The sequence below is a fragment of the Aphelocoma coerulescens genome, unplaced genomic scaffold, assembly GCF_041296385.1.
Source record: "Aphelocoma coerulescens isolate FSJ_1873_10779 unplaced genomic scaffold, UR_Acoe_1.0 HiC_scaffold_125, whole genome shotgun sequence".
NCBI lineage: Eukaryota > Metazoa > Chordata > Aves > Passeriformes > Corvidae > Aphelocoma > Aphelocoma coerulescens.
Window position 1 is genome coordinate 300,605 of NW_027183481.1, and position 13,895 is coordinate 314,499.

At 53.9% G+C, this 13,895-nt stretch overlaps 1 protein-coding gene across 1 annotated transcript in view; it reads right to left on the reverse strand.

Annotated features, from left to right (window-relative positions):
* The window catches only part of LOC138100661 (uncharacterized), a 31,195-nt gene extending 18,531 nt beyond the window's left edge, over positions 1–12,664 (reverse strand). The window contains exons 1-7 of the mRNA XM_068998546.1: positions 12,589–12,664; positions 11,034–11,143; positions 9,101–9,223; positions 7,168–7,290; positions 5,234–5,356; positions 3,299–3,421; positions 1,365–1,487 (exon numbers count right to left, since the gene is read on the reverse strand). Coding sequence (XP_068854647.1) covers positions 1,365–1,487; positions 3,299–3,421; positions 5,234–5,356; positions 7,168–7,290; positions 9,101–9,223; positions 11,034–11,143; positions 12,589–12,664 — 801 coding nt within the window. The remainder of the gene's footprint in view (positions 1–1,364; positions 1,488–3,298; positions 3,422–5,233; positions 5,357–7,167; positions 7,291–9,100; positions 9,224–11,033; positions 11,144–12,588) is intronic.
* Positions 12,665–13,895: the final 1,231 nt, after the last annotated feature.

Consider the following 13,895-nt stretch of genomic DNA (forward strand, 5'->3'; position numbering starts at 1 on the left):
GACCAAAAGACAAAAGGGTCACCTGCTGCAGTGCCTAAAGCCCTTGGGTGCAGTGAGGGGATGCTTGGCAGGGGATGCAACGGCACTTGTGGTGAGCACTGTCGTGTAGGCATTTAGCGAAGTCTGCCTGAAGGTCCCTCAGGAGCCTCCCTTTCTCCAGCCTAAAGCTGCCTCAGCACCTCCTCACGGCACTTGGCCTCCACACCCTTCCCCAGCTCCCTTGCCCTTCTCTGCACACGCTGAAGCCCCTCAAGGTCTTGCTTCTTCACAGTGGCCCACAACTGGACACAGCACTCCAGCTGCAGCCTCACCGGTGCCCAGCACAGGGGGACGCTCACTGCCCTGCTCCTGCTGCCCCACTCTTGCTGACACAGCCCAGGATGCCCTTGGCCTTCCTGGCCACCTGGCCACACGCTGCCTCACGTTCAGCTACTGTGGACCAGCACCCCTGGCTCCTTTTCTCCCACGCAGCTCCCCAGGCACAAAGTTGCACATTGGCTTCAAATACAGCAGCCAGAACGGCAAGATCTCCTTCCTGTTCTTAACCCTACGAGACAGCACTCAAGGAGCTGCAGCTTTGCCCCCACTCTAGGCTCCAATGCAGTTTGCAAATGCAGTTTTAAAAACAGACTTCACAACAGAAAGTATCTGCAGAAACATGGCAGCCTCGGGCTTCTGCCACGGAAGAAGGGCTCCCAACTGCGCACTTTGCTTCTTTTGCCCCACGGGAGGAGAGTGGCTCCACACAGGTCCGGGGACAACACAACCATGTCTTTGCAGCTTATCAAAAGCAAAAACACAGGCGCACTCAGAGCCCCTGTCAGCTCTGCTCCTCACTGCTCTACCTGAAGAGGCCAAAGAACAACCTGGCAACCAAGGCACCAAAGTCCCTGACTTCAAGCAGCACCTCCCCGTCCCCAGTGTGTCTCTGAAATACTCCCAGCTCGGCCCACCCAAGAAGCTCATGTGGACAAACCACCCCAAAGCACTTGTGTGCTCACATCAACAGCTTTTGTGCCAGCAGCTACTTGGCCAGCCTGTGCAGTGGGACACGGCTCTCCAGGCCACCGTGTCCCCCACGTGTCTGGCAAGGCTGAGAGCGGTGTCTTTGGAGCGCTCCCTCCTCTGGCGACAGGGGAGCCTTCATGATTCACGTTTGCCCCTCTTGGAATCCCAGCAAGCTGGGGCCTGAACATGACAGCTCAAAGGCCGTGTTCCAGCTCTCACTGGCTGGGGGGAATCGCTAGGTCCTGCCAGGACTCCAGCACTCAGCATCCTCGGCCACCACCAGCAAGTGCTGGCCTCTCAGAAACTTGCAGCTCTGATTTCCTCTAAAGACAGCCCCAACCACAACTGCCACTTACCGGCTCACGACGTTCAGGTTCACGTCTGATGCCAGCTGGTGATTTCCAGACATTTTTCACCCATTTGGCCCTTGCTCCAGGAGCAGAGGGAGCCAGAGGAGAGCCGGCGGTTGGTTCTGGGCCCTGTGGAAAGGCAGGAGTGTGAGGGACAGGCAGTTACCTGTCATTTCTAACCTTATCTCTATTCAGCTCTACAACCAGCTCTACTAAGGAGAAATCATAACCTTGCATAGCAATGGGATTCCAAGTGCCTCCAACTAAAGTAAAATGGGCTAATTCAACAGTACTGCATATTGCTCTGAATTAGATATTGCACCCTGGCTACTGTCAGCAAGCAACGTTCTCTCTGCAAAGCTGGGCTTTTAGTTCTGCGACAGCTCTGAAATGCAAAAGCAGCTATTACACAGCGATGCCTTTGCTATTGCTGCTGCAGACATGGAAACCTAAAACTGGACAAAATCTGTGCTAGTGCTGGAAAAGGGCAGGAAAGGTACAGCAAAAGCACCTTTGCTTGCTGGAGAAAGAGAAAATAAACAGGCCTTCTCCTCCGTGCAAACCAACAAACCAAGAGACCAAAAGACAAAAGGGTCACCTGCTGCAGTGCCTAAAGCCCTTGGGTGCAGTGAGGGGATGCTTGGCAGGGGATGCAACGGCACTTGTGGTGAGCACTGTCGTGTAGGCATTTAGCGAAGTCTGCCTGAAGGTCCCTCAGGAGCCTCCCTTTCTCCAGCCTAAAGCTGCCTCAGCACCTCCTCACGGCACTTGGCCTCCACACCCTTCCCCAGCTCCCTTGCCCTTCTCTGCACACGCTGAAGCCCCTCAAGGTCTTGCTTCTTCACAGTGGCCCACAACTGGACACAGCACTCCAGCTGCAGCCTCACCGGTGCCCAGCACAGGGAGACGCTCACTGCCCTGCTCCTGCTGCCCCACTCTTGCTGACACAGCCCAGGATGCCCTTGGCCTTCCTGGCCACCTGGCCACACGCTGCCTCACGTTCAGCTACTGTGGACCGGCACCCCTGGCTCCTTTTCTCCCACGCAGCTCCCCAGGCACAAAGTTGCACATTGGCTTCAAATACAGCAGCCTGAACGGCAAGATCTCCTTCCTGTTCTTAACCCTACGAGACAGCACTCAAGGAGCTGCAGCTTTGCCCCCACTCTAGGCTCCAATGCAGTTTGCAAATGCAGTTTTAAAAACAGACTTCACAACAGAAAGTATCTGCAGAAACATGGCAGCCTCGGGCTTCTGCCACGGAAGAAGGGCTCCCAACTGCGCACTTTGCTTCTTTTGCCACACGGGAGGAGAGTGGCTCCACACAGGTCCGGGGACAACACAACCATGTCTTTGCAGCTTATCAAAAGCAAAAACACAGGCGCACTCAGAGCCCCTGTCAGCTCTGCTCCTCACTGCTCTACCTGAAGAGGCCAAAGAACAACCTGGCAACCAAGGCACCAAAGTCCCTGACTTCAAGCAGCACCTCCCCGTCCCCAGTGTGTCTCTGAAATACTCCCAGCTCGGCCCACCCAAGAAGCTCATGTGGACAAACCACCCCAAAGCACTTGTGTGCTCACATCAACAGCTTTTGTGCCAGCAGCTACTTGGCCAGCCTGTGCAGTGGGACACGGCTCTCCAGGCCACCGTGTTCCCCACGTGTCTGGCAAGGCTGAGAGCGGTGTCTTTGGAGCGCTCCCTCCTCTGGCGACAGGGGAGCCTTCATGATTCACGTTTGCCCCTCTTGGAATCCCAGCAAGCTGGGGCCTGAACATGACAGCTCAAAGGCCGTGTTCCAGCTCTCACTGGCTGGGGGGAATCGCTAGGTCCTGCCAGGACTCCAGCACTCAGCATCCTCGGCCACCACCAGCAAGTGCTGGCCGCTCTGAAACTTGCAGCTCTGATTTCCTCTAAAGACAGCCCCAACCACAACTGCCACTTACCGGCTCACGACGTTCAGGTTCACGTCTGATGCCAGCTGGTGATTTCCAGACATTTTTCACCCATTTGACCCTTGCTCCAGGAGCAGAGGGAGCCAGAGGAGAGCTTGAGGTTGGTTCTGGGCTCTGTGGACAGGCAGGAGTGTGAGGGACAGGCAGTTACCTGTCATTTCTAACCTTATCTCTATTCAGCTCTACAACCAGCTCTACTAAGGAGAAATCATAACCTTGCATAGCAATGGGATTCCAAGTGCCTCCAACTAAAGTAAAATGGGCTAATTCAACAGTACTGCATATTGCTCTGAATTAGATATTGCACCCTGGCTACTGTCAGCAAGCAACGTTCTCTCTGCAAAGCTGGGCTTTTAGTTCTGCGACAGCTCTGAAATGCAAAAGCAGCTATTACACAGCGATGCCTTTGCTATTGCTGCTGCAGACATGGAAACCTAAAACTGCATCAGAATCTGTGCCAGTGCTGGAAAAGAGCAGGAAAGGTACAGCAAAAGCACCTTTGCTTGCTGGAGAAAGAGAAAATAAACAGGCCTTCTCCTCCGTGCAAACCAACAAACCAAGAGAACAAAAGACAAAAGGGTCACCTGCTGCAGTGCCTAAAGCCCTTGGGTGCAGTGAGGGGATGCTTGGCAGGGGATGCAACGGCACTTGTGGCGAGCACTGTCATGTGGGCATTTAGGGAAGTCTGCCTGAAGGTCCCTCAGGAGCCTCCCTTTCTCCAGCCTAAAGCTGCCTCAGCACCTCCTCACGGCACTTGGCCTCCACACACTTCCCCAGCTCCCTTGCCCTTCTCTGCACACGCTGCAGCCCCTCAAGGTCTTGCTTCTTCACAGTGGCCCACAACTGGACACAGCACTCCAGCTGCGGCCTCACCGGTGCCCAGCACAGGGAGACGCTCACTGCCCTGCTCCTGCTGCCCCACTCTTGCTGACACAGCCCAGGATGCCCTTGGCCTTCCTGGCCACCTGGCCACACGCTGCCTCACGTTCAGCTACTGTGGACCAGCACCCCTGGCTCCTTTTCTCCCACGCAACTCCCCAGGCACAAAGTTGCACATTGGCTTCAAATACAGCAGCCAGAACGGCAAGATCTCCTTCCTGTTCTTAACCCTACGAGACAGCACTCAAGGAGCTGCAGCTTTGCCCCCACTCTAGGCTCCAATGCAGTTTTCAAATGCAGTTTTAAAAACAGACTTCACAACAGAAAGTATCTGCAGAAACATGGCAGCCTCGGGCTTCTGCCACGGAAGAAGGGCTCCCAACTGCGCACTTTGCTTCTTTTGCCACACGGGAGAAGAGTGGCCCCACACAGGTCCGTGCACAACACAACCATCTGTTTGCAGCTTATCAAAAGCAAAAACACAGGCGCACTCAGAGCCCCTGTCAGCTCTGCTCCTCACTGCTCTGCCTGAAGAGGCCAAAGAACAACCTGGCAACCAAGGCACCAAAGTCCCTGACTTCAAGCAGCACCTCCCCGTCCCCAGTGTGTCTCTGAAATACTCCCAGCTCGGCCCACCCAAGAAGCTCATGTGGACAAACCACCCCAAAGCACTTGTGTGCTCACATCAACAGCTTTTGTGCCAGCAGCTACTTGGCCAGCCTGTGCAGTGGGACACGGCTCTCCAGGCCACCGTGTCCCCCACGTGTCTGGCAAGGCTGAGAGCGGTGTCTTTGGAGCGCTCCCTCCTCTGGCGACAGGGGAGCCTTCATGATTCACGTTTGCCCCTCTTGGAATCCCAGCAAGCTGGGGCCTGAACATGACAGCTCAAAGGCCGTGTTCCAGCTCTCACTGGCTGGGAGGAATCGCTAGGTCCTGCCAGGACTCCAGCACTCAGCATCCTCGGCCACCACCAGCAAGTGCTGGCCGCTCTGAAACTTGCAGCTCTGATTTCCTCTAAAGACAGCCCCAACCACAACTGCCACTTACCGGCTCACGACGTTCAGGTTCACGTCTGATGCCAGCTGGTGATTTCCAGACATTTTTCACCCATTTGGCCCTTGCTCCAGGAGCAGAGGGAGCCAGAGGAGAGCCGGCGGTTGGTTCTGGGCCCTGTGGACAGGCAGGAGTGTGAGGGACAGGCAGTTACCTGTCATTTCTAACCTTATCTCTATTCAGCTCTACAACCAGCTCTACTAAGGAGAAATCATAACATTGCATAGCAATGGGATTCCAAGTGCCTCCAACTAAAGTAAAATGGGCTAATTCAACAGTACTGCATATTGCTCTGAATTAGATATTGCACCCTGGCTACTGTCAGCAAGCAACGTTCTCTCTGCAAAGCTGGGCTTTTAGTTCTGCGACAGCTCTGAAATGCAAAAGCAGCTATTACACAGCGATGCCTTTGCTATTGCTGCTGCAGACATGGAAACCTAAAACTGGACAAAATCTGTGCTAGTGCTGGAAAAGGGCAGGAAAGGTACAGCAAAAGCACCTTTGCTTGCTGGAGAAAGAGAAAATAAACAGGCCTTCTCCTCCGTGCAAACCAACAAACCAAGAGACCAAAAGACAAAAGGGTCACCTGCTGCAGTGCCTAAAGCCCTTGGGTGCAGTGAGGGGATGCTTGGCAGGGGATGCAACGGCACTTGTGGTGAGCACTGTCGTGTAGGCATTTAGCGAAGTCTGCCTGAAGGTCCCTCAGGAGCCTCCCTTTCTCCAGCCTAAAGCTGCCTCAGCACCTCCTCACGGCACTTGGCCTCCACACCCTTCCCCAGCTCCCTTGCCCTTCTCTGCACACGCTGAAGCCCCTCAAGGTCTTGCTTCTTCACAGTGGCCCACAACTGGACACAGCACTCCAGCTGCAGCCTCACCGGTGCCCAGCACAGGGGGACGCTCACTGCCCTGCTCCTGCTGCCCCACTCTTGCTGACACAGGCCAGGATGCCCTTGGCCTTCCTGGCCACCTGGCCACACGCTGCCTCACGTTCAGCTACTGTGGACCAGCACCCCTGGCTCCTTTTCTCCCACGCAACTCCCCAGGCACAAAGTTGCACATTGGCTTCAAATACAGCAGCCTGAACGGCAAGATCTCCTTCCTGTTCTTAACCCTACGAGACAGCACTCAAGGAGCTGCAGCTTTGCCCCCACTCTAGGCTCCAATGCAGTTTGCAAATGCAGTTTTAAAAACAGACTTCACAACAGAAAGTATCTGCAGAAACATGGCAGCCTCGGGCTTCTGCCACGGAAGAAGGGCTCCCAACTGCGCACTTTGCTTCTTTTGCCACACGGGAGGAGAGTGGCTCCACACAGGTCCGGGGACAACACAACCATGTCTTTGCAGCTTATCAAAAGCAAAAACACAGGCGCACTCAGAGCCCCTGTCAGCTCTGCTCCTCACTGCTCTACCTGAAGAGGCCAAAGAACAACCTGGCAACCAAGGCACCAAAGTCCCTGACTTCAAGCAGCACCTCCCCGTCCCCAGTGTGTCTCTGAAATACTCCCAGCTCGGCCCACCCAAGAAGCTCATGTGGACAAACCACCCCAAAGCACTTGTGTGCTCACATCAACAGCTTTTGTGCCAGCAGCTACTTGGCCAGCCTGTGCAGTGGGACACGGCTCTCCAGGCCACCGTGTCCCCCACGTGTCTGGCAAGGCTGAGAGCGATGTCTTTGGAGCGCTCCCTCCTCTGGCGACAGGGGAGCCTTCATGATTCACGTTTGCCCCTCTTGGAATCCCAGCAAGCTGGGGCCTGAACATGACAGCTCAAAGGCCGTGTTCCAGCTCTCACTGGCTGGGGGGAATCGCTAGGTCCTGCCAGGACTCCAGCACTCAGCATCCTCGGCCACCACCAGCAAGTGCTGGCTGCTCAGAAACTTGCAGCTCTGATTTCCTCTAAAGACAGCCCCAACCACAACTGCCACTTACCGGCTCACGACGTTCAGGTTCACGTCTGATGCCAGCTGGTGATTTCCAGACATTTTTCACCCATTTGGCCCTTGCTCCAGGAGCAGAGGGAGCCAGAGGAGAGGAGGCGGTTGGTTCTGGGCCCTGTGGAAAGGCAGGAGTGTGAGGGACAGGCAGTTACCTGTCATTTCTAACCTTATCTCTATTCAGCTCTACAACCAGCTCTACTAAGGAGAAATCATAACCTTGCATAGCAATGGGATTCCAAGTGCCTCCAACTAAAGTAAAATGGGCTAATTCAACAGTACTGCATATTGCTCTGAATTAGATATTGCACCCTGGCTACTGTCAGCAAGCAACGTTCTCTCTGCAAAGCTGGGCTTTTAGTTCTGCGACAGCTCTGAAATGCAAAAGCAGCTATTACACAGCGATGCCTTTGCTATTGCTGCTGCAGACATGGAAACCTAAAACTGGACAAAATCTGTGCTAGTGCTGGAAAAGGGCAGGAAAGGTACAGCAAAAGCACCTTTGCTTGCTGGAGAAAGAGAAAATAAACAGGCCTTCTCCTCCGTGCAAACAAACAAACCAAGAGACCAAAAGACAAAAGGGTCACCTGCTGCAGTGCCTAAAGCCCTTGGGTGCAGTGAGGGGATGCTTGGCAGGGGATGCAACGGCACTTGTGGTGAGCACTGTCGTGTAGGCATTTAGCGAAGTCTGCCTGAAGGTCCCTCAGGAGCCTCCCTTTCTCCAGCCTAAAGCTGCCTCAGCACCTCCTCACGGCACTTGGCCTCCACACCCTTCCCCAGCTCCCTTGCCCTTCTCTGCACACGCTGAAGCCCCTCAAGGTCTTGCTTCTTCACAGTGGCCCACAACTGGACACAGCACTCCAGCTGCAGCCTCACCGGTGCCCAGCACAGGGGGACGCTCACTGCCCTGCTCCTGCTGCCCCACTCTTGCTGACACAGGCCAGGATGCCCTTGGCCTTCCTGGCCACCTGGCCACACGCTGCCTCACGTTCAGCTACTGTGGACCAGCACCCCTGGCTCCTTTTCTCCCACGCAGCTCCCCAGGCACAAAGTTGCACATTGGCTTCAAATACAGCAGCCTGAACGGCAAGATCTCCTTCCTGTTCTTAACCCTACGAGACAGCACTCAAGGAGCTGCAGCTTTGCCCCCACTCTAGGCTCCAATGCAGTTTGCAAATGCAGTTTTAAAAACAGACTTCACAACAGAAAGTATCTGCAGAAACATGGCAGCCTCTGGCTTCTGCCACGGAAGAAGGGCTCCCAACTGCGCACTTTGCTTCTTTTGCCACACGGGAGAAGAGTGGCCCCACACAGGTCCGGGGACAACACAACCATCTCTTTGCAGCTTATCAAAAGCAAAAACACAGGCACACTCAGAGCCCCTGTCAGCTCTGCTCCTGACTGCTCTGCCTGAAGAGGCCAGAGAACAACCTGGCAACCAAGGCACCAAAGTCCCTGACTTCAAGCAGCAGCTCCCCATCCCCAGTGTGTCTCTGAAATACTCCCAGCTCGGCCCACCCAAGAAGCTCATGTGGACAAACCACCCCAAAGCACTTGTGTGCTCACATCAACAGCTTTTGTGCCAGCAGCTACTTGGCCAGCCTGTGCAGTGGGACACGGCTCTCCAGGCCACCGTGTCCCCCACGTGTCTGGCAAGGCTGAGAGCGGTGTCTTTGGAGCGCTCCTCCTCTGGCGACAGGGGAGCCTTCATGATTCACGTTTGCCCCTCTTGGAATCCCAGCAAGCTGGGGCCTGAACATGACAGCTCAAAGGCCGTGTTCCAGCTCTCACTGGCTGGGGGGAATCGCTAGGTCCTGCCAGGACTCCAGCACTCAGCATCCTCGGCCACCACCAGCAAGTGCTGGCCGCTCAGAAACTTGCAGCTCTGATTTCCTCTAAAGACAGCCCCAACCACAACTGCCACTTACCGGCTCACGACGTTCAGGTTCACGTCTGATGCCAGCTGGTGATTTCCAGACATTTTTCACCCATTTGGCCCTTGCTCCAGGAGCAGAGGGAGCCAGAGGAGAGCCGGCGGTTGGTTCTGGGCCCTGTGGAAAGGCAGGAGTGTGAGGGACAGGCAGTTACCTGTCATTTCTAACCTTATCTCTATTCAGCTCTACAACCAGCTCTACTAAGGAGAAATCATAACCTTGCATAGCAATGGGATTCCAAGTGCCTCCAACTAAAGTAAAATGGGCTAATTCAACAGTACTGCATATTGCTCTGAATTAGATATTGCACCCTGGCTACTGTCAGCAAGCAACGTTCTCTCTGCAAAGCTGGGCTTTTAGTTCTGCGACAGCTCTGAAATGCAAAAGCAGCTATTACACAGCGATGCCTTTGCTATTGCTGCTGCAGACATGGAAACCTAAAACTGGACAAAATCTGTGCTAGTGCTGGAAAAGGGCAGGAAAGGTACAGCAAAAGCACCTTTGCTTGCTGGAGAAAGAGAAAATAAACAGGCCTTCTCCTCCGTGCAAACCAACAAACCAAGAGACCAAAAGACAAAAGGGTCACCTGCTGCAGTGCCTAAAGCCCTTGGGTGCAGTGAGGGGATGCTTGGCAGGGGATGCAACGGCACTTGTGGTGAGCACTGTCGTGTAGGCATTTAGCGAAGTCTGCCTGAAGGTCCCTCAGGAGCCTCCCTTTCTCCAGCCTAAAGCTACTTCAGCACCTCCTCATGGCACTTGGCCTCCACACCCTTCCCCAGCTCCCTTGCCCTTCTCTGCACACGCTGAAGCCCCTCAAGGTCTTGCTTCTTCACAGTGGCCCACAACTGGACACAGCACTCCAGCTGCGGCCTCACCGGTGCCCAGCACAGGGAGACGCTCACTGCCCTGCTCCTGCTGCCCCACTCTTGCTGACACAGGCCAGGATGCCCTTGGCCTTCCTGGCCACCTGGCCACACGCTGCCTCACGTTCAGCTACTGTGGACCAGCACCCCTGGCTCCTTTTCTCCCACGCAGCTCCCCAGGCACAAAGTTGCACATTGACTTCAAATACAGCAGCCAGAACGGCAAGATCTCCTTCCTGTTCTTAACCCTACGAGACAGCACTCAAGGAGCTGCAGCTTTGCCCCCACTCTAGGCTCCAATGCAGTTTGCAAATGCAGTTTTAAAAACAGACTTCACAACAGAAAGTATCTGCAGAAACATGGCAGCCTCTGGCTTCTGCCACGGAAGAAGGGCTCCCAACTGCGCACTTTGCTTCTTTTGCCACATGGGAGAAGAGTGGCCCCACACAGGTCCGTGCACAACACAACCATCTCTTTGCAGCTTATCAAAAGCAAAAACAGAGGCGCACTCAGAGCCCCTGTCAGCTCTGCTCCTGACTGCTCTGCCTGAAGAGGCCAGAGAACAACCTGGCAACCAAGGCACCAAAGTCCCTGACTTCAAGCAGCAGCTCCCCATCCCCAGTGTGTCTCTGAAATACTCCCAGCTCGGCCCACCCAAGAAGCTCATGTGGACAAACCACCCCAAAGCACTTGTGTGCTCACATCAACAGCTTTTGTGCCAGCAGCTACTTGGCCAGCCTGTGCAGTGGGACACGGCTCTCCAGGCCACCGTGTCCCCCACGTGTCTGGCAAGGCTGAGAGCGGTGTCTTTGGAGCGCTCCTCCTCTGGCGACAGGGGAGCCTTCATGATTCACGTTTGCCCCTCTTGGAATCCCAGCAAGCTGGGGCCTGAACATGACAGCTCAAAGGCCGTGTTCCAGCTCTCACTGGCTGGGGGGAATCGCTAGGTCCTGCCAGGACTCCAGCACTCAGCATCCTCGGCCACCACCAGCAAGTGCTGGCCGCTCTGAAACTTGCAGCTCTGATTTCCTCTAAAGACAGCCCCAACCACAACTGCCACTTACCGGCTCACGACGTTCAGGTTCACGTCTGATGCCAGCTGGAGAGTTCTGGACATTTTTCTCCTCTTCAGCCTCTTCAGCCTCTTCAGCCTCTTCAGCCTCTTCAACCTCTTCTCCAGGAGCAGAGGGAGCCAGAGGAGAGCCTGAGGTTGGTTCTGGGCTCTGTGGACAGGCAGGAGTGTGAGGGACAGGCAGTTACCTGTCATTTCTAACCTTATCTCTATTCAGCTCTACAACCAGCTCTACTAAGGAGAAATCATAACCTTGCATAGCAATGGGATTCCAAGTGCCTCCAACTAAAGTAAAATGGGCTAATTCAACAGTACTGCATATTGCTCTGAATTAGATATTGCACCCTGGCTACTCTCAGCAAGCAACGTTCTCTCTGCAAAGCTGGGCTTTTAGTTCTGAGACAGCTCTGAAATGCAAAAGCAGCTATTACACAGCGATGCCTTTGCTATTGCTGCTGCAGACATGAACATGGATTTTCTTTCTGCCCACCCAGCTCAGCCTCCTTACTCTACTGCCACAGGCCAAGCTCACAGATTTCTACACAGTTCTTAAACACCAGGAACATCAAAAGTTCCTGTCTCACTCACCTCAGGGTCAGGACTGACGAATACACGGATCATGTGACCTGCAGTGGGAAGGGAAAATGAACCAATGCTGTGAAAAAACTGCCTGTGCTGGTTAATCCCGCAGAACAAGTCCACCCAAACAGAGAGGGTTTTCTTTTCACAACAGCCCTCCAGCAGACACAGTTCTTCCACACAGCCAGCAAGAGAGCAGGACAATATTCTTGGTTGTGCCTAGGCTTTGGCCTCTTTTGCCAGTAAATGAATACAAACTTGATCAAGAAAATGCAAATTGTTCTTCAACACCCAATATTTCTCTTCTGCCCAACAGCTAAAGCTGCCTTTTTTATCCTCTCCTTCAGGTTCTTTTTTTAAAAAATAAGTTGCATGCACTAATTCTCATTAAGTTACTGAAAACAGTTGCCCAGGAAACCTTCCCCCAAACCCCCCTGAGATGTCATAGTTTGACTGGGAAACAGCCCAGGAGCAGCTCTGGGGTTCAGGAGCAGACACTCACTGTTTGGGAGTTTGCACTTCATTGCAAAAAGAATCGCTATTTTAGCACTCATTAAAGGGTCGAGTTAGACAGTCAAATCTTTTCATGACAAAATTTAGAAACAAAGAAGCTTTCCCTGAATTCCAGGCACAACTGCAGAGTTCTTTGAAGGCCTTCTGAGAACACCTCCCAGGCTGCCTTTTCAAAGTTGTCCTGCTTGACCCAGCACCCTGAGGAAATGACAGACTCGGCTGCCACAGACTCTCCCGTGGAGGGAAGGGAACCCCTGCACGTTCCCTTGCAAATGCTGCCCGCACCTCCCTGGCTACAGACACCCTCTTTTGAGCTGAACGTGTTGACAGGAGCTTTACCAAAGCAGTGGCGTCCTAATGGTCTTTTTGTTTCAAAATCAACTCAGTTACTAAGAAAGAGCAGGAAGCCCTACACAAGCCAGGTTGGGTTACACCCAGGGAAAACCTCTACTCACGTGTCAGGTTAGTCAGGTAATAGGCAGAATAACCAATGCCATACACAGTGCAAACTGCAGCAGCAAATGCCTCCATGATTTTAGCACTGCTGTGCAAGTTTGCAGACTGTGCTCTAACATAAGAAAAAACAAGGCTCCTGTCAGAGTGCAGCTGCCCCCTGACAAGGCCTCAACCAGGAGGATGCTCCTGCTCTGAGCAAGCCCAAGAGCTGCTCTGACACTGAGGCCTTCTGTGCACCAAGGCAACCTTCTGATGACAGCACCACAACGTGGCAACCATGCCCTGACATCACAAAGCAGCTGCTCTGCGTTGGTCTGGGAATTGATGCTAAGCAACCCAAGCTTCCCTGCAGCAAACACACAATAGCCTGGGAAGTTCTCCTCTGTCACAAAGCAGCACAAACTCCCCTCGTGGGCCAAACCCTGTTGTTCAAGGGCTCCAAGAGTACTCAAAGAGTGCCCCAAGCACCTGCAGCCTGTACCCCAAGTGAACACTGAGATGGGACCAAAGCAAAGGAAACTAGACCAAGAAAATGGCCCAAAGCATTGCACAGATCCAGGAGAGAAGGCACTAATTGCATAACAGCTGTAATAATTCCTAACAAATCTCCCCACACATTTGCACTTTTATTGGACACGCCCTGGTCCCCTCTGTAGGTACATCTCTGCCTCTGCCTTTCGTCCTCTATGGAAGCAGTCGAACGGGCAGGATTTGCCCACCCGCAGGAGCTGCTCCAAGCTGGGAATGCAACTGGCAGTGCTGATTTCCAGAGGCTTCTGGCTCCCGGCTGAAGCCAAGGCCAGGAGCGGGTTGAAAGGTGCTGGCGCTGCTGCTGCTCTGTGCCAGAGAGCCGGGCCGGGAGGGCACGGTGCCCACTGCGCCGTGGGCTCTCTCTCTCCTGCCAGAGCTGGGCGCACCTGGGAAGGAGTGATGATGACTTGTGGGAAAACCAAGGGCTTTGTGGGGGCTGCATTTCTCTGCACACACCCAGGCCACCTGGGGCACAGAGCTTTGGCCCCCAGAAAGGGGAAACCAGGGGGAAACGGCTTGAAATATTTCATTTCAACCTTTTTTACTGTTCAATATAAGTGACCACAATGAAAGGTTACCAAGCAGGGATCCATCCCTGCTGCCAGCTCAGCGTTAGAAAGGAGGCGTCACTTGATTTCAGCGCTGGGTGCATGGGGAATCACTTCCCTAACACGTGCACACCCAGCAATCTCACTTACTAGTTTGTACCCATGGAACTAAGACACACTCATTACTTTGCTGAAACTCACAGGCTAAACATGACTTCAAACTATTT